Here is a 19328-nt window from a genome sequence, read left to right on the forward strand (position 1 = left end):
TGCATTTGAGTCATAAGCATCACTTGATGCATTCTTGTTTCTCATGATACTGCTTTTATCTTGTGCAGTTTGATAGCAAAGATTTCCTTCTGTTCCTTACTATTATTCCTTACGCCAGATAAAATGACCACTTAGACTGGAAAAGAGAACCTTAATTTTCTTTTGTAATTTTTTTTGTGACAAGCTTGATGCTTTTAGATGCTTAATTTATTATACTTCTGAAGAGTGTTTTTGCTATCACTATCTCATCTTTATCATATAAAAATTTAGTAAATTTTTTCTTGCTTTTTTACTAGGTAGCAATGATCCATTTAAAAGACTTAGCAAGGAGCTTTTTCATTTGTTTAGTAGCATTATATAAATGTTTATTCCCTTCCCTATTACGTGAAATCTCCTTCTGAAATGAGAGTTGTTTGTGAAAAGCTATGGAGTAAAGACTCTTGACATCTAAGTCATTCTATTTTGACTTTTGTTTTGTTTTGTTTTGTTTGAACACAGCATCCTCATGTCTATAGCCCTGTAATACAGGGTAATACTAGAATGATGGCACCGCCAGCCCATGCCCAGCCTGGTTTAGTATCCTCTTCAGCAACTCAGTATGGTGCTCATGAGCAGACACATGCGATGTATGGTAGGAAACGTTTTCATGTTCATGTTATTGTAAATTGTATGAGGTGATTTTTAAGCTTGTCAAAATTTTGAAAATGACTGTGATTTTTAACAATTATCTTGATACCCCAGAACATTAAGGATCAGTAAACTGTAGAAAAATGGATGTAATTCACCTACCTGGTTTGCTTTGTATAAGCGAATCACTTAATTTCTCTGTATTTCTTCTGTAAGGTGCAGGTAATGATACTTCTCACCCTCTTTTCCTGAGGATGTTAAGTTTAGACATGACAACATATATAATGTTATTTTTAAAAGGCACTATATAAGCCAAAGTGTTGCCATTATCACCATCTTCATTCTTTGGTTTTCTAATTATGGTATGTTTAAAAGTAACTTACTATGAAATGCTATTGAAATGATGGGAAAAGGAGTCCCTAAATGTAGACCCACATATTATGCTGTATATCTCATTGCATTCTAATGGGACATAAACATTTTTAAAGCCTATGAAAAATATGGAAGGAAATGAAATAATGTGTTTATCTCTTTCGAAAGATAAATGACATTTTAATATTCAACAATAGAAGGATTTATGACGTCTAAAAAAAAAGCTCTCTGTAGAAAGATTTAAATGGCAGAAGTTTTTGTAATTACAGAAGACTGGAAGCAACCTAAATGTCCAGCAGTATAGAAAAGACTAAATCAAATGTGATACATTAATGTAGTTGGGTACTGTGATGTAAATAAGATTGACAAGTAAAAGCAAAATACTGAAACAAGATACAAAATACTGAAAAGACTTTTATGAAATAATGTAGTGAAAAAAATCAGAACCAGAGAACATTACCTACAATCAAATGAATGAACCTAAAGAATTCTGATGGAGGGGGTAACTAGAAAAGGTAGTAATATTTTCTACATTGAATTCAGTTGACACACAGAGAGATTAAGGAAGTTTAGTTATAGTGATGTTCTTATAGAATGTTTATAATTTTTCAAAAAATGGCAGATCTCACTGGTAGCTTTTGATACTGTTGACATAATGTCAGGATACTGCATCAGATGTGAACAGCATAAAAAGGTTGGGGTTTGTATATATTTTGAGACTGTCATTTTGGTAGGCATTATCTTGAAACATAATAAACTTAAACACTTACTTGCCATGAGTGTACGGAGAATAAACTTGCAGAATGTAAAGTGTCTAATCTTATTTAATACATAATAGTGTTTAACAAAAGCAATCTTAGTCTAAATTATGTTGTTTTTATAGGCCTTCGTTTAAGCCAGCCCAGCACCTTTCTCCTTTTGAAATTAATGCAAACTATTAAAAATAATATTTAAACTACAATTTCTGTTTGGCTATGTATGTTGTAATTGGATTTACCAAATATCCAAATTTTCAGAAATAATTCCAGATTATTGAGATACTTAATTTATATGTTTCATTAATACATTAGTTCTTCTTTGAAGGTGGGCAGCCACATTATAGTTTAATATAGTCATTCCCATATAAGAATACCCTTGATTGCAGATTTAAAAAAAATAATCAGTCCTTCAAAGTTCTCTCTTATGTGGGTTCCTCCCTGTGCCAATAAAGATGTCAACCCTTCAGTACCTTAGTTACCTATCTTCTTGAATTGTCATGGCTGGGAAAATAGTGATATATTTGCCAGTCCTCTGGTGATGAGCCTTCTTTAATGTGATTGGGCTTATCCTTAGATGACAAATGCTGGCTCTACTTGAAGCCCGACCATTGTAAGACCTTTTAGAATTTGTACACTGCTGGCGCAGCCTTTGAAACTTTTGCAACCTAGGATTTTAGTGGTATTTGAGGCAACAAAATTGGTTTTAATTCCTAATCCAATGGGAAAAGCGTGTTAGGAAAGGAAATTTACTATATAAAAATAACTTACTTTTTTGTGCTCTTGTTTGACTTAACCTAATAGTAGAACAGAGTCATTGATTCAACTTCTGATGACCCTGTTCAAATATCATTTTAACTATAAGGTTTATGCAAACTCAGGCAATTTTTATTTCATGTGAGTAATCATATCTTCATTGTCAGTAGAAAAATACAAGAAGCTTAGACATAGACAACTTTCCAGGGGCTTCTCTTATTAGGATTTTCATGAAAGGATCTGATTTAGAAAGCAGTTTACTGAGTCATCTTCCACTTTAACCATTTACAAATTCTTTTTCTCAGCCATGTGAGCATCAAAGCATTTGAATGTTGCTCAGGCTCTATAATAATTATTATTATTTGGGGGGGGGGAGATAGTTGGAGTTAAGTGACTTGCCCAGGGTCACACAGCTAATAAGTTCTTAGGCTGCTTTTGAATTCTGGTCCTCCTTACTCCAGGGCTGGTGCACGCTCTATAATTCTTAATTGAATCCATTTCTGAACAAAATTCTCTTTGAGATCTCATGGTATAAAAGCTAAAGCAACTCTGCTTTTTAGTTCTTATTCTTAATAATAAGGTATTTAAATCAAACCATACAGCTCTGTTCTAAAAGCAGTGCTTCCTGATGCAGTTTGTGTACGTACTCCATATTGTTTCCTTGCATGTTGAGTGAACTGTGGATTGCAAGAGGAATGAAGGTTTTCTGTACTATTTCCTTTGGCTTCCATTCTAATCTTGATCAAAATCAGTCTTCAGGATTTGTTTTGAAGTGGGTTGTACATTTGTATCACTTGATTTGTCATTTTGTAAGCTGTCTTTTACTGCCATACTTTTGGTAGATGACACTCTCATCTGTGATGATTGCACTATAATCATTGAGTGGTAGGTTGCAGATGCCATGTTCTTGACAGTATCTCTTGTAAGTGATTAGACATTTTTCAGATGCTTCTCATATTATCACTTTGGCTTTACAGTTTTCCAACAGTGTAATGCAAAATATAAATCCTGATTGAGATCTGATTATGAATCTTTGTAGAGCTTAATTTTTCCAGAATTTTAAACCTCTTTTGCTTTTAAAAGATCACCATTGCCATTGAGACTTACCACTTATTTTCAGTCACAATTAATATTGTGTAGGTGAAAATTATAGGGACTATTGCCCAAGTGTTTTTTAATTTTCATCACATATTTTCTTGGTGTCAGATTGGTTAATAAACAAGCATAAGCTTTCAGTCAACTGACTTAGTAAATGTTTTATTATTTTAAGTAATAGAGAGATGTAGACTCATGAAGTACTTCCAATTTTGGCATTTGTTTTCCTGCCATATCTTAAAAAATATCATTAGTGTAATAAGCAGGGACTTGACTAACTTGACCTATCACCTCTCTTTAAACAGCATTATCAAACTGCTACATTTTTGTCAGTGGCATTTTGAAGGACTCTAGTTGTAATTTACGATTTCATTGTTCTTACCCTGAAAAGTAAAATGGGCAGTCAGCCTTATTCATTATCTCTAGGCATGGGATTCAGTATTAAGTTACTTGTCCATTGCTATTGTGACCAAGAGATAAAGTGCATATATGTAAAAGCTAGAATTCTTCAAAGGTTTTTCAAAATCGCTTTCTTGCAACTTAAATACATTTCATTAGCCTTTCAAGTGGTTAAAATGCTTAGTTTAAAATGTTCAGTGGTAGTGTCTTAACATTTTGGTGGTATTTTTGCATGTTAATTTCCTACTTCCTCTTTCAGCCTCTGCCTCCCTTTGTTCCCCAAGAATAACCATATTCCAGTAGCATGGTGTTAACTATGGCCTTGAAAAAAAAAATTGTATGTATTCCCTTACTGCTGACTTGATTTTGTCCGCTAGGACAGTATGGTGTCAGTAGTATTAGTAGTTTTAGGGTCAGTATGGTGAATACCTGTATTTTGAGAGCAGCGTTCTGTAGGCCATGAAGTCCCTCTTGGATTTGAGTAAATAGAGGAGGTATTACAAAAAACAAGACTTGTGAGCTGTGGAATAAACTTGGTATTATGTTTTTTTCCCTCTTTAATGGCAGAAAATCACTATGTCTCCAGTAGTTTTTAGTAATTTGAAAATATGGGGCTTAGTTATGTTTGGAATGAGGATTTGGAGATTCTGTACTCTTGTTACTGGGTTTTTCCTTTGGGTTCCCAAAATCGAAAAGTGAAATCTAGGCAATAAGTGTTTTCTTCACAATTATATGTCACACGTTTCATTGGTCACGTGCTATTTTCATGAGATCCTCTACTATTTATTAAAGTATTAAGTTCCTGGAGGCCCAAGTATGAAGAAATGTGTTTGCATATAAATTAACATAAAGCCCTTTGGAGCAAGGCATAATTACACAACATCTTTCCTTTACATAAGTATATTATATTTAAAATGTAACATCTTAACTAGACAGTCTAAAGAATTTTAAATGTTATTGAATGTTCTTTAGTTAATTAAAATTTCTAATGTATATAGAATGCTTATCTGAACACTTAGTGTTTCTTTTTTGTCCTTCATTTTTTCATTACTCACATTTACCTTAAATGGGTCATTAACATTACTGTTCAACTGAAAATGTTGCAGATGGATGTACAGATTTTTGTCAGAGTAGATGGAACCATAAATTCAACAATTGCTGATCTTTGAATGTGTGTAAATGGCTATATGTCCCTTCAGTATTAAGCAACTCCAGTGGGCCAGGCACTGTCTTAGGTGCTGGAGATAAAATTATAAAGGCTAGAGCTACTTCACCCCCTTAGGAAGTGACCCTGCTTCCTTTGTCTGGTTCTGTAATCCAGCTTGTCTGCTGTTCTGTCTCACAAAAATGATCACAGTGAAATTGACTCTCCTGTATTTAGCTACTGGGAAATCTGAATTCTTACACATTTTTGTATTATTGATGACGATAATAATTATTATCAAGTGCCCATTGAATGATACCTACAAATATCCTTTCATAAAGTTATAGTTTCTATAAAATTTGAATGTTTGTTACAGATGTCATTTGATTTAACTTATTTGAATTCTTAGGTAAATATCTTATTTTGGTTCAAGATTTGCATCAAAGTTGTTAAGTGGTCTTTTGTTGTATATTAATTTTATTCCTTTCAATTAGCAAGTCAACATGTGGACCTGGACCACCCCAGTACAGAAGAAAAGTGACTGTTGGGGCAGTGCCATATAGTTTTAGTTAATTTAGTGATAATTTTTTAAGTGCTGAATGTCAGTAATAAAATAAATTCTGCATGAAAGCAATCTTGAAGAAAGTGATTGAATGTCATCCTTTCCAGAACATTAGGAAAGTGCACACCTAAAAAGGCTAATTTACCTTTCTATTTTCCAAATTCAGCATGTCCCAAATTACCATACAACAAGGAGACAGGCCCTTCTTTCTACTTTGCCAGTGAGTTGGGTTTTTTATATTAATTTTGATTGTACAGGAAAACACATTTTAAAGATTATATGTTAGAGGAGTAGACTTGTTGAATAATCTTGTACCAGACAAAGGCATCCATTAACATTCTTAAAGGAAAAACTAAAGAGAAAAAGTCATGTTTATAAAAGCTGGAGTTAATTGGAAAAAATTTTTAAACACTAATTTATGTATACCAAGCAAAGATACTCACAGTAATCAGAAGTGTTGAGTAGTTTCTTATTCCAAAATTTCAATTGCAATTAAAAAATATAAAATCAGTTCTTTTTTCTTGTATCAGGGTAAGCTATTTGTGTCCTTTAAAAGGAGCTACTATTTGGGAACCTTAAGATTCAATCTGGGAATTTTTTTTCTGTTCATTTAAATTTTCTTTTTAAGTCTCCTGGTTAGAAAATATTATATAACTTTTGAAGTTTTTAAGTGAATAACTTTCTCAAAGCAGAAAACCTTTACATCTTTCTTTCTCTAAGATATGCTATGTTTTATATAAATGATAATTTGATGGTAACAAATTGATGGTTTTAAATATATAGGTGGAGGGAAGAACAAATACGTCATGAGCCAGCTTGGAATGAAGTGGGAAGATCTTTCCTAGAAGCTTCTTTGTGTCACAAAAAGGACACAGACCTCCAAACCCCGAAATGTATAATTTTCCAATTGAAAAAAAAAATTTGTATCTGGCAAAGTGATGGATTTGGGCTTTCAAAAACCTGGTTAGTGATGCTTCAGTGCATCCCTAGAGCAACTTCTGTTACTCTTTAAAGACACATTAGAGTAATTCTTGGATAGGAAAGAACAGACAGGAAATTGCTTAGAAATAAATATTTGTATATTATTTTATGAACACTTTTTTACTTTGTATGAAATGTCTAATAGATACTTTTCTTTGTAGTTGGAACCTTTGAAATGCAAATAAAAGTTCTCTACAAACCTATCGAATATCATATTCTTTTTAACAGATTTTTTTTTCATTTAGAGTGTGTATTTTCCTAAAGTGTAATATGACTTGGTATCCAAAAATTACGTTGCTAAAATAGAACTTAGTATGTGCATATTTTGATTTGGTATATGGACATTTTAACAAGTTTAATCCTTTAACAGATACTCTTTAAAATGGAGTCTTGCTGTATGTATATACTCTTAAAGGGAAACTGTATGTATATATGTTTACAGTGTTTGAAAGGCATTGTCAGTTCTTTATTACTTAAATTGAGGTCTCCATGGTAGTTATCCTCACCATCTTACTGTCTCTGGCAGTAGTCTTGGAAGAAGTTTCCTGGTAAGTAGCTGAAAGGTTCACAGTCTTTAATCATCAACACCTAGCGTGTAATTGTTTGATTCAGCAGAATTTCCCCCTCTATGAAAAGGGGACATTTGCTTAGGTACTAACAGTTGAGTTGCTAATTCTAATGTCCTCTTTTTTTTTTCCTCTTAATGTCAAGCCATTTTGTTATGGTTTGTTCTAGTTACCTTTCATTCACTTTCTAAACAGTTTCCAACATCTTTTCTCTTCCCCTTTTTCTTCAGCATTAATTTGAAACATTTGGGTTTTGTTTTTCAAATCTCTGCTGTATTGGGAGATCTCTCCCAGCTTGTGCATCCAAGGTCAAGATGGCAAAACTACTTTTAAAACAAAACACAGTCTTATATTATGAAACTTAATTGAATAAGGTCATGGTGGTGACTTATTTTTTTATTTGTAAGCAGTTTTTTTACTTGTAGTAAATTGGATGGTTTATTCTAGAGGGCTCTTGGTATTTATATTTAAGAATGCCCATCCCCTCCCTAACTTAGGTGGTGGTTCTCTGACCTAGCCCTGAGCTTTTTTTCTCTCTTTCTAACTGCCATATGAGGTAGTGCTGCTTTGCATGGCAATAGATGTAAAACATTAGAGCTGGAAAGGACCTTCAGTCTCTGTCCTCCCTGAAAGCTGCTGTAGAATTCACATTCAGAGCTAATGGAATATTTGATAAAATGAGCTATGAATGATGTTTAATTGCTGAAGGACTAGTCAGAATACTAAAGGTCATTTATAATTTTTCATTGGCTAGCTAAAGTAAAAGAATTTAAATTTGACATATCATCTACTGCCCTTTCCACTTTCCTTTCCTTTCTTTCCCCCATTTCTGCCTCTTCATTAATTGGTCATAGTTTAGAACTGAAAGATATTTTTATTATGATCTTTGTCAAATATAGCCTTATAGTCCAGATTTAAAATTTTTTATTTCTCTTTTTAAAAGCAAAATTCCCTTCCCTAATCCCTCAAGTTGCTTTTAACTTATGTGTCCTTCCTTCCTCTCCCCACCAAGCCCCCAATTTCCTTCTCCCAATCCTCATTCCCAGTGGTAGTTCATATAAATATAGAAGATTCTAGAATGTACTAAAAACTGACTTTCAAATTCTAGAAAACAATGTTCTTTTACTCTCTAATCAGTAGAAATAATCTTTCTTTGTATTTGTTATAGAACCCTAAATATCCCTAAGACCTGACCCTTTGTAGGGAACAAATGATCTAAATTTTCAGTTATTGCTGAGAGGAACAATTTGATCTTGACACAGCTTGTCTTTTAACTAGAGAAATGGGAAAGAAAATGCCCCTAAGAACCAGAGAGTAGAACTTCTTTCATGCAATATTAATTCCTCTTTAAAACCTTTAAAGTCTCCTTCCTGGTGTCCGTCATTTTTTTGACTTACAAATGAATAACTTTTCACTTTGTTTAAATGATCAGCTTGAGAAAATATTTTAAACTAGAACTTCTTAAGTATTATTTGCAGTTAATTTTAAAATATGTCCTTACTTTGTTTTGTAAAACCCCAATATCTTGGTGCCTTTAAACTTCTGTTTTACTAAAGTTTTGGTAGGGGAAAGATGTGTGTTTGTATTTTTGTGAGTGAATTTTTCATCTACAAAAAAGTAACAGGTGAATATATAGAGTAAGAGCATTTGAAAACGCTTGTGTGAACCTGAAATGTTTCCACTACATGGTAAAAGTTGGGATATGGCTCAGCCCTTCTAGAAGTACTTTTTATAGAACATAATACTGACTCTTCTGTTTCAATTTTAGACCTGTAAGAATAAGGGATGGCAGAATTTCATAGAACACAGTCTGTCCATGAAAAAAGATCTTTAAGTTGAATTCTTTGAGCAATAATTTTAGACATTTTTAAACTTACATTTATGAATTTTATTCTTACTCATTAACTTGCTTAATTTGACACACCTTCAGCATAAATGATTAGTATAGAAGCCAGGATTTCTGTTAATGGAGATTATTAGTAGAGAAACTTGTCACTTTTTTTTTTATCAGACTTGCTCAAGTAACAAAAGTAGAAAAGGCTCTTCAACATGATTTAAAAATAATTATACTTAATTATATGTGTGGTAAAAAGCCTTTTTTTAGTCTTTGTATGCTATGTGTTTTTGGTTAGAAGCTAATTACAAACAACAGGTTTAAAGAACTTAATTTCAGGCCTTTTGAGTAAAGTAAACCAGAAAACTTAGTAAGTCTTTTTGTCCAAGACCCTCACAAAAACTCATAAATTGAGTTTTGAGTGATTTTTGATGTGCTTAGTGGGAATTTATATTACTGCAAAGTAATGCTGTGTGTAGTTTCCCTGTGATAAGAGTTTGGTCCTGCTGCAAATGAAGCATTTAAGAAGTTTCTTGTAAAGAGACAAGGAAAAAAATCACTGTTTTTTGGTTTGAAATTGTTAGAGAAGCTTGACTTTGTGAAGCTTATCTTTTTAAGTCAAATTTAGTTACTTCAAAACAGAACCTGCCATTGTAATATTTGTATAAAGTTTTAGTAAGGACAGGTAAGTCAGATTAATAACTCAAGACCTTTCGTGTCAAGTATTTCCCCCTCTATAGCAGTGGAGAATTATAGGTCATAAGAGTACAAATTACTGCTTAGACCAATAGCTAGACTTCTGTGGAAGAAGGAGAATAAGCTTGTTGAGTGGGTACGGGTGGTGGTTTTTAGTTAAGCCAGTAAGTTTGTTGACACTGAGAATACTTTAACGGAATAGTGGGACTTCAGAATTTCTCTGTTTTGACCCCTTGACTCCATGCATGATACCTATCTCACCTCTTTCCTTAAATAGTCCAGACAATGAGAGGACACAAATTTCCTGAGATGTAGAAGTGTACATTGGGAAGAGTGTTGGCTCTGGAGTCAGAAGACCTGAGTTCAAATCCTACCTCCAGCCTCATTACTTTTGTGACCTTCAGCAGGCACTTAGCCTTTTTTGGGGCTTAGTGTCCTCATTTGTAAAATGAGGGGGTTGGACTAGATGGCCTCTGAGGTCCCTTCCAGCTCTAGTTCCTGTCCTGTCATCCTTCTTAGCACATTCCAGTGTGTCTTGTGTCTTCCAGTCAGAAAGCTTTTCCTAATGGATAAAACCACATTCCTTTTGTTTTAACGAATTTAAAATCCTCGTCCCTAGGAATTCAAGTCCACTAATGCAGACTGTGTTTCTGGCAATGGATGCACAGGTGATCATGACATAACATAGTAGAGGCTCTTTGGTGTCTTCTGTGCCATAGGGGAAAACATGACCAGGTTTCATGGCCCTTGGTTTTCCAAAGCCTTGTATCATGACAGTGCTTAACTCTTGTTTCATGTACCTAACACTCTGCATGATGCTCATTGTTAACTCCACAGTCACCTAGTCAAATTAAACTTGGGAACAGTGAATTGATAGTGAAAGGGAAGGTTTCTTTTCTGCCTACGAGTATCTGTAGCCCATAGTATTGTGTGTTGAGAGACCAAAGGAACTGTTTTGGGGGTCATTGTGAAAGCAAGCTCAGCTCTTGAGAAATTCTGGGATTTGTGGATAAATGCAGATGCTCACATAGGTGAACATTTTGTTAATTATCCTTACTGTAGTCTCAATCTGATTTATATTGGTTTCAAATATGCTGCCTTTGGAAACCTTGGGGAATAGAATGAACTTTTTCTTTAAAATAGTAACCAAAATACAACTTACTCTAGCACTCACCAAGATTTGGTTTTGTTCCTGTCTCTAACAAACTAAGTTTTAAATTTAAATTAGCTCTTCTACTTTCCTTGGTGACTAGCAGCTAAACCCCCACCTTGAGGAATGGATAGTTTTGAATGGTAGATTTAATTTTCTTTACAGTTCAGAAAGTTTTATTATCTCCATGTTACAAAATGATAGTGGCTTCTGGGGTAGCTTCTAAGAAGCTTTACTGGATGGCAAAAAATGATGTTTGTTTTTTTAAATCAGGAGAAAGATTTTCTTCATTTGACTGTAGGGAAAACCTACAGCTAGATCTTGATTGTTAATTCAGAATATTGTGCATGGCTTTTATGGAGCCCTAAATGTTCAGGGTATACCTGTGTGGGCATTTTGTATACACACCCTAGATTGAGAATATGTGCACATCGACTACTGTAAAGCCAACACCAGAACAGTAGCATGGTGAGGTTAGCAAAATGAAGGCCTAGCAGTGTATTTATGATCATACTTGAATTGAAATTGTTATGTTATATAAACATGCACAGTTCCATGTGTGATTTGCCTACACTTTTAAGTTTTCTTTTCTAGTATTTATTCTGTTAAATTCAAATGAATTAGATTTCAGAATGTTTTATAAACTGATCATCAAAATCTATATTAGTGAGACATGTTAATAACTCTTATTAAGAATTTAAGAGGGTGCATAGTTTTAATAGATGCCACTCGTATAAATGAGATCCTCTTGAGAAAATGGAGATTAGTAATGACAAGCTAGATAGTTTTTGACCGTCTGATACATAGTTAATGAGACTCATAAAAAAGTAGTTAATGTTATTGTATAAAGCAAGTGGCTATAGTCTTCCTTTTTTTCTTTTGGTTTAGTTTCTACTGGTTCCCTTGCTCAGCAGTATGCCCATCCTAATGCTACCCTGCACCCACATACTCCACATCCTCAGCCTTCTGCCACCCCCACTGGACAACAACAGAACCAACATTCGGGAAGCCACACTGCTCCCAGCCCTGTGCAGGTAAGGAGAGTTATACAGGATGACACCTGCCAGATTTTACAGCTGATTGATCTGAGCACATGGATGGCTTTCCGTTGTTATTGGAGCCAATATTGAAAATGGTATAAAAAGATATAATGCTGTTTAAAACAAGGACTTTTGGGGGACTGTCTTCTAAAGAGTTTTTATTTCCTTATGATTTTTTGATGGTTTAATTTATATAATGTAAATTTTTATATGACTACTATAAAACAATTCCTCTAAAATAGAAATTTAATCTTTAAAATTAATTTATGACTCAAAAATGAAATTTTTTTCTATCTCCAATGTGAGTAATCTGAGATCATTAATAATATTTAAGACAGAGCTCTCTGTATTTCAATAGTCTATAAATAGGCATTGCTTTGCTCTCAAAAACTTCAGTTATGAGAGGCTATACTAGAAGACGAGGGTGTTTTTGTTTTGTTTTTGAGGAGGGAAGGCAGGGTAATTGGGATTAAGTGACTTGCCCAAGGTCACACAGCTAGTAAGTGTGTCAAGTATCTGAGGCTGGATTTGAACTCGGGTCTTTCTGACTCCAGGGCCGATGTTCTACTCACTGCACCACCTAGCTGTCCGTACTAGTTTCTTATTAAAGGTTAGAACCTGCAGAGGTGAAGTTATTCATAGAAAAAATCATCACGGACAGGTGTTTCACAAAGTTGGTTGTCATGGTTTGAATTGCAGTAGGTGTCATTGGAAATGGATAGGTAAGAACTCAGATCCATTTGAGTGTTGGAAAAGAACGGAAAACTCCAGGAAAGGGAAGGAAGGAAAGGAAAAAGGACTCCTGTCTTTTTCAGGCTTTGTGCTGAATAAGGGCCTTGGTGTTGTATTGCTCTAGTGCTCCTCCTTGGCCTGTCTCAGGGCCTTGAGTCCAAGGAAGTTGGGCCAGCGTGTGATCTGTGCAGCTGTTACTGAGCAATAACCTGAGACAATTCCCCTGCACACCCGCGAGCATCCCTACGCTGACAGCCTGGGACAGTACAGTTTTGAGTTGTGCCCTTCTAGTTTCAGGAAAATTATGTGGTTGGTCCCTTTCCTGGCCCAGCCCCCCTTTCTCTGTGTGCATCCTTCTCCACTTATGGTGCTATTGCTAACCTCAGTGTCTTTCTGCATGAAGGGGGAAAGCTTCCTGGTCACTAATTCTTCCTTCCTCTTGTTTTGTAGCACCATCAGCACCAAGCTGCGCAGGCCCTTCATCTGGCAAACCCCCAGCAGCAGCCAGCCATTTACCATGCTGGTCTGGCACCAACCCCACCTTCTATGACACCGGGCTCAAATACACAGTCTCCACAAAATAGTTTCCCAGCAGCACAACAAACAGTCTTTACGATTCACCCCTCTCATGTTCAGCCTGCATATACCAACCCACCCCACATGGCCCACGTACCTCAGGTAAACCAACTTTAACCAACTTTCTGAAGACCAAGTAGAATGTCAAGATTCTCAGATTATCAGCGAGCAACCAGACATTCTCCAAGCTAGAAAAGCCCATGTGTGAAGCTCTTTACCTGTCTCCCTTTATCCTTCAAATACATGTGATCTAGCCATCAATGAATGTTTGTGTGGTTTTATAATGGGAGAAGTTGTTTAGTAGCAAGTTCACTAATGTCCCACAGTTGAAACTTGAAGACTGTCTTTGGAGTGCAACATGTTTCTTCCTTCTCTCTGTGTCTGCTTTGCTTTGTATACATGGCTTCCTTGCTGTGAGTATGAAAGGTCTGGGGCATCACTCATCCTCTGCACTCTTGAGGTGACTTACCCTGGGTCTGGAGGCTGGAAAACTTGAGGAGCGTGTCCTCAAGATGAGTTTTCCCTAAAGGCCTCCTCCTCCCTGTCTGATTCAAGTTTCTTCCTGACTCAGTGTTATGCTTCATGAAAAGGCTGGGCCCTCAGTGTCGGTGCAGCATCCTAAGGGTCGGAGAGCAGGGACTTTGGGGGAGGAGAGTGGGGTCTCTGTTCTGGAAGCACATGGGGCTTCTCAGGGTGCCGTTGGATGGCCAGGTCTCTGGGACGGCCATCTGCATTAAGAGACTAAAGGGAAAAGTTACAAAGAAGGTGATTTGATCGCTGAGGGTGAAAGTGAAGGAGGGTATGTTAGCACTGAGCTGCCTTGCAGTCAGCTTAGCAGGTTGGTCTACATGGTTTTCTATTAACGAAGCCTTCTGGATATTAGAATCTTCAAGTCCCAGCCACTCGATACTCAGCGCTAGTTTCAGTCAAATGGTATTATAAGGTATATAAGTGCCTAGTGTATTTTCATTAAAATGGCATGGGTGGGGGAGGAGGTATCAGGGTGGCTTTCCAATTGAGAATGGATTTATTTAGTCACCAAGTGAATTCCTAGGGGTTAAAGATCTATAATGGTGCCTAGCATGTGTTGGGAAGTTTGGACTTCCTGGCCTAGCAGAGTTTTTAGCCTAGTATACAGTGTCATTAGCATCTTATGGGGTTGGGGAAATGCTTAGACAACCTTGAGTGTGGCTTGGACAATTAAGATTTTAAGTATGTTTTATGGAGAAAACTAGGCTCTTTGAGGTGCTCTGGCAAGTTTGGTAGCTGAATAGGAATATAAACTGAAACCAAGGTGGGTTCCAGAAAGCCTCACCTTGGGGGGGAAGAGCAGAAGCACAAGACTTGCAGGGGGAGACCAAAGAAGTGCAGAGACCTTTCTGAATGTTAGCATGAAAGAAGAAAGGTTTTCATAGCATGATCTAGATTCGGTCATGATTCGGAGTCAGGACAAGGGAGTGCTCTTCCTGGCACCGCTGACTCACTCACCACACAGCTTGAGGACAAATCCTTTGGCTTGACCGTTTTACTATCTTAAAAATGGGAACACATCATTCAGTTATCCATGGTCAAGTAAGACCAAAGAATCTCTTCCACTTCCCATCCTCAAATCTCCTAGCAAAAGCTTCTAGCAGCAGTAGAACAGACTTAACCAAGTGCTCTTTAGTTCCCTTGGCCTGCCCTTCATGGAAATATTTGTGAGTAGTAAGCGGGTACCGTGGCTAGAGATTAGAAGGAGGAAGATAAATTGTCTGTGTATTTAGACAGTTCATGAACCTGAGGGATAAATCTCTGAATAGTCAAGTTTACTGTAACATAGTCTCTTTCTTCAGAAGAATGTATTTTTTTTAAAGTGACTTAGATATCACATAACTTGTCAGTATTTAATTTGTGCCTTTGCCTCATAGTAAGCTTTGAAAGCTCAAATCACCCCTTAAGCTGCTGCCTGTTGTGAAAGGCTTCTCTCTTTGAAAACATCATGAATGTAGTATTCAGATGGTCAGATATGTGTGGAGAGTTAGGATATGAGATGCCCAGTATGTTTAGGCCCCAATTTTCATCCAGAATTGTTTGGTGTGTGCTATTCTGTATTGGTAGAATTCTATCCATGGTTGGAGTATGTTTGCTACTCAGTCAATTGTAACAAGATAGGGAGTCCACCCTGAGAAAGTAGGCCCTCAGTGTCAGAGATAACACTCCTTCAATCTTCAGCAAAATGAGAACACAGTTGACATGTTGTTTAAGCCAAAGATGTTGCCTGTTTGCGTAAATGAGCTCTTTGTTTCAGGCTCATGTACAGTCAGGAATGGTTCCTTCTCATCCAACTGCTCATGCTCCAATGATGCTAATGACGACACAGCCACCTGGCGGTCCCCAGGCCGCCATCGCTCAAAGTGCACTACAGCCCATTCCAGTCTCGACAACAGCGCATTTCCCTTATATGACGCACCCTTCAGGTGAGGCGTGTGTGTGTAGGGGCTGGTACACTGCAAAGCGTTTTACTCAAATATTGAATAACAGTGAACACTTCAGATCTTGTTTGAGAATAGAGCCAGGTTGGTCAGTGTGTGCACCTGAGACATAGTGAAACTCCTCTGGATATTCGTGTCTGTGATGTCAAGGAGAAGATAAGGCGTGTTCTCTGTAGGGAGGGCATACAGGGTCTGGATTGTTTAGAAGTAGCATCATTCTGTGTAGCTGATGTATACGTTGGACAGTGTTGGCCTTCCGAGCTATGACAGTGAGTGGAGCAGTAGTTTTCTTCCTGAATTCCAACCACTTGGCATGGGGCGGGGGGGGAATTGTTCTAGCATTGTTTGAATGGAGGCAAACTCTGGAAAGTAATGGTTGGAAAGGGCTGTGTGTGTGTGTGTTGTCCTTTGATTCCGAGCGCAGGGGCTGTAGCATATCCCTGAGGGGAATAGAACCATCCCTTCGGGTGGACTCTACTCTTTGATGGCTGCTGTGGCAATATTTCACAGTCTAACCTTTTTAATCCAAAGCAAATACTAGTGCTTGGCTAATTTGGGATAAACGTGGCTTCTCCCCCTCCTCTTTTCCCATGAGCAACATGAAATTGTCCTTGGAGCATTATATGAAATGGTTCATCTGCCAGTTTGACCAGTATGCCCCTTGGTGTAGGTGGGAGGGGAAAAGGCAACCTGATTTTTTTGGTTTAAGCTGATATTCTAAGGATAGCATGAGGCTGTATGTGTTGCCAAAACATTAGAGAAATTTGTGTGGTCCTGCCAGTTTTCTGTTTAAATATTCACTCTTCTTTTTTACAGTACAAGCCCACCACCAACAGCAGTTGTAAGGCTGCCCTGGAGGAAGCAAAAGGCCAAATTCCCTCCTCCCTTCTACTGCTTCTACCAACTGGAAGCACAGAAAACTAGAATTTCATTTATTTTATTTTTTTTAATTGGTTTCTCGTAACATCCAATAGGAATGCTAACAGTTCACCTTGCAGTGGAAGACATTTGGACTGAGTAGAGGCATGTAGGCCCTTGCGGGTATCCCGTTAATTCCATGCAAGTGCCCCAACTCTGCTTGCTGAAAACTGGAAGTTATTTATTTTCTAATGACCCTTCAAAGTCATGAACTCATCAGCTAGCAAAAGAAGTAACGAGTGATTCTTGCTGCTATTACCGCTAAAAATCAAGACTTGGAAAGCCCCTTTTACTAAACTTGAAAAAGGTTCAGTAAATTCTCATCGTCAAACTGATGGATTATTATTTATAAATCAAGTTTGATGAGGTGATCACTGTCAGCAGGCAGTGGTGCAACTTTTAAGTTAAGGAAAAAACACTTTTACTTTGTAGATAATATAAAATAAAAACTAAAAAAAAAATTTAAAAATAAAAAAGTTTTAAAAACTGATACAAGTTAATGTGTGTTTGTATAAGCTACTTTATCGTAGTTAATTATCATCTTAGCTTAATAGAAACTAGGAGGGATGATTAGCAGGTGACCTTTAATCTGCAAGAAAGGAATTGCTGAATCAGTTTTCTTCCTTTTTGGTATTGATCATGCGTTTTTCTGAGCTTAGGACATAGCCTTGTTTGAAGGAAATGCCAAGTCAGGATGGTTTTTCTGGTGGCTTAGAGGAATGTGGTGTGTCTGCTTCAAGGAAGACAGCTGCCCCCTAGCAGGTGGAGCCTGGCCCGTATCTTCCGGAGGAAAGGCTGGCAGCCCTCAGCAGCGGGGCCTCATATCCGGAGCCACTCGGCCAGCAGGGGGGGCACGAGGCTGCCCAGGATGCTCTAAGGAGTCTATGGATAGTGCCAGGTCACGTGGTGAGAGGCTAAAGAAAGCGAGCAAATATGTTGGCAGTGTGTGGATTTCATACAGAAAACCACAAGATCAAGAATGAAAGCGCTTAGGATACTCAGTGACAACACAGAAAGCTTCTGAAAACGTTTTTTAATTCATTTAGCAGTTTGTACATTATAGCAAAATCTGCATCATTCCAGAATAAGTTATTTGATTGATTACAGTTGGTCTGTGCTTTCCCCTGGGGCCTGTTCTGTCATTACAGATGTCATGTGGGTTAACCTCTCCCACAGGAATAGTGAAATACATGGCAAATAGGCCAAAAGCTTTAAAGATACAAGATGAATCTACTTTGTGTGTCTTTGTAAAGTGCATTTTTATACCTAAAAGAATGCACTACTCATTCTAGTCCAACAAATGCTGGATTGAAAATGCATATTGGCTGAAAGACTAAGGATAATGGAGTATACTGTTGAGCCCCCATTGCTTGGGTGAGGGGGGCGGTGCAGGGCGGGGGCAAGCCAACTGACATCTGTAGAGAATACAACAAGCCATGGGCAGAAAGCATGGAGGCAATGGCTTAGGATGGAACCATCCATGATAATTTTGCAAGCTAAGTAAATGTTATGTAAGAAATAGTGTTCTCTGGTCCACAATATTAAAAATGGTTGTTATTCCTCTCTACCACAGGGTCCATAAATTAACAGAGGCATAGAATTTATACCAGATAAAACTATTTGGATTGCTGGTCTAGAATTCAAGGCAGGTTAGCGGGCTTAATTCTTTGGTGTTGTGACTTTTTTTCCTCTGAATTTCTTTGTCTAGTTTTAGACCAGATACAAAAAGTTCCAGAAAGACAGGGTAGGGTAGGGAATGACGATGTTGGGAGACAAAATGTAATAATTCTCTTCACTATAGTTAGGAAAAAATGGTAACTTAGATGCTGAAACTATTCTCAGAAATGTGAAACTCATCCTTAGCAGGGATCTTGAGAAAAGCTGATGGTTTGACTGTGTGTTTCCTCAAGACTTACGTTGCTCAGAATAAAGGTGGATTGAGGAAGGAGACTTGGCTTGATGGCACACATGGCAGGAGCTCCAGAGAAAGCTTCCCTGTTTGGTGGTCATGCTTGTCCTCAGGAAGCTGCCTAGGGAAGGGGGGATGCTGTGAAAGCCATCGGGGTGAGGCAGCTGCCTGCCAAGAAGGACAAGGGCATTTCCTCCAGTCTTCCTTCCATTTCCTCCAGCTGGGACTGTTATAGAAGGGAGAGAAGGCAGCAATTTGGTGTCACTGAAGCTCGCTTTTTGTGAGATAATAATGCATTAGAGCTGTTTAATTAGGGAGCTTTCAGAAAAAGAGTTTGAACTCCTTGGATTGAAGCACTGTGAGCATGTGGTTGGGTGAGAGGGTCTATGCTCTTTGAAGGCATCCATGCTCTAATTACAAATATCTGTCATTACGCTCTCTGAGGTGGATGTGCTGAGTAGCTGGTGAGAAGTATGAGGGACTGGCTCCTGAGTTATCTAGCTCAAGGCCCCTTCCTTCTGGAGGGCTGCAATAACATGGCCATAGCCACTCAAGCCCTACCTGTGTTGGAGTTGCCGTGGAAAACCTAGACAGATAACAAATTGTCATCATAGACTCTCCACCTTTTACAAGGAGGTAGGTGTAAGGCCTGGACCTGTGATTTCATTGATTAGATCTTTAACTAATACAAGCCAGCACCTTCTCTGCACTTAGAGTAAGTTGTCTTGAGCCCTGAGGAGGGAAG

The 19328-nt window shown here is 37.4% G+C and overlaps 1 protein-coding gene across 13 annotated transcripts in view; it reads left to right on the forward strand.

Moving 5' to 3' along the window:
* Positions 1–17164, forward strand: part of ATXN2 (ataxin 2) — a 119488-nt gene extending 102324 nt beyond the window's left edge. For 6 of the 13 annotated variants that reach the window (XM_036754883.1, XM_036754900.1, XM_036754910.1 and 3 more), the window contains 6 exons: positions 499–631; positions 5877–5930; positions 11826–11971; positions 13160–13387; positions 15573–15741; positions 16573–16683. In XM_036754883.1, coding sequence (XP_036610778.1) covers positions 499–631; positions 5877–5930; positions 11826–11971; positions 13160–13387; positions 15573–15741; positions 16573–16601 — 759 coding nt within the window. In that variant the 3' untranslated portion in view covers positions 16602–16683. Of the gene's footprint in view, positions 1–498; positions 632–5876; positions 5931–11825; positions 11972–13159; positions 13551–15572; positions 15742–16572 lie in introns of those variants that run through there. The other 7 variants (XM_036754832.1, XM_036754841.1, XM_036754917.1 and 4 more) reach the window with 5 other exon arrangements.
* The last annotated feature ends 2164 nt before the right edge of the window (positions 17165–19328 follow it).

Source organism: Trichosurus vulpecula, chromosome 1 (assembly GCF_011100635.1).
Source record: "Trichosurus vulpecula isolate mTriVul1 chromosome 1, mTriVul1.pri, whole genome shotgun sequence".
NCBI classification, from domain to species: Eukaryota; Metazoa; Chordata; class Mammalia; order Diprotodontia; family Phalangeridae; genus Trichosurus; species Trichosurus vulpecula.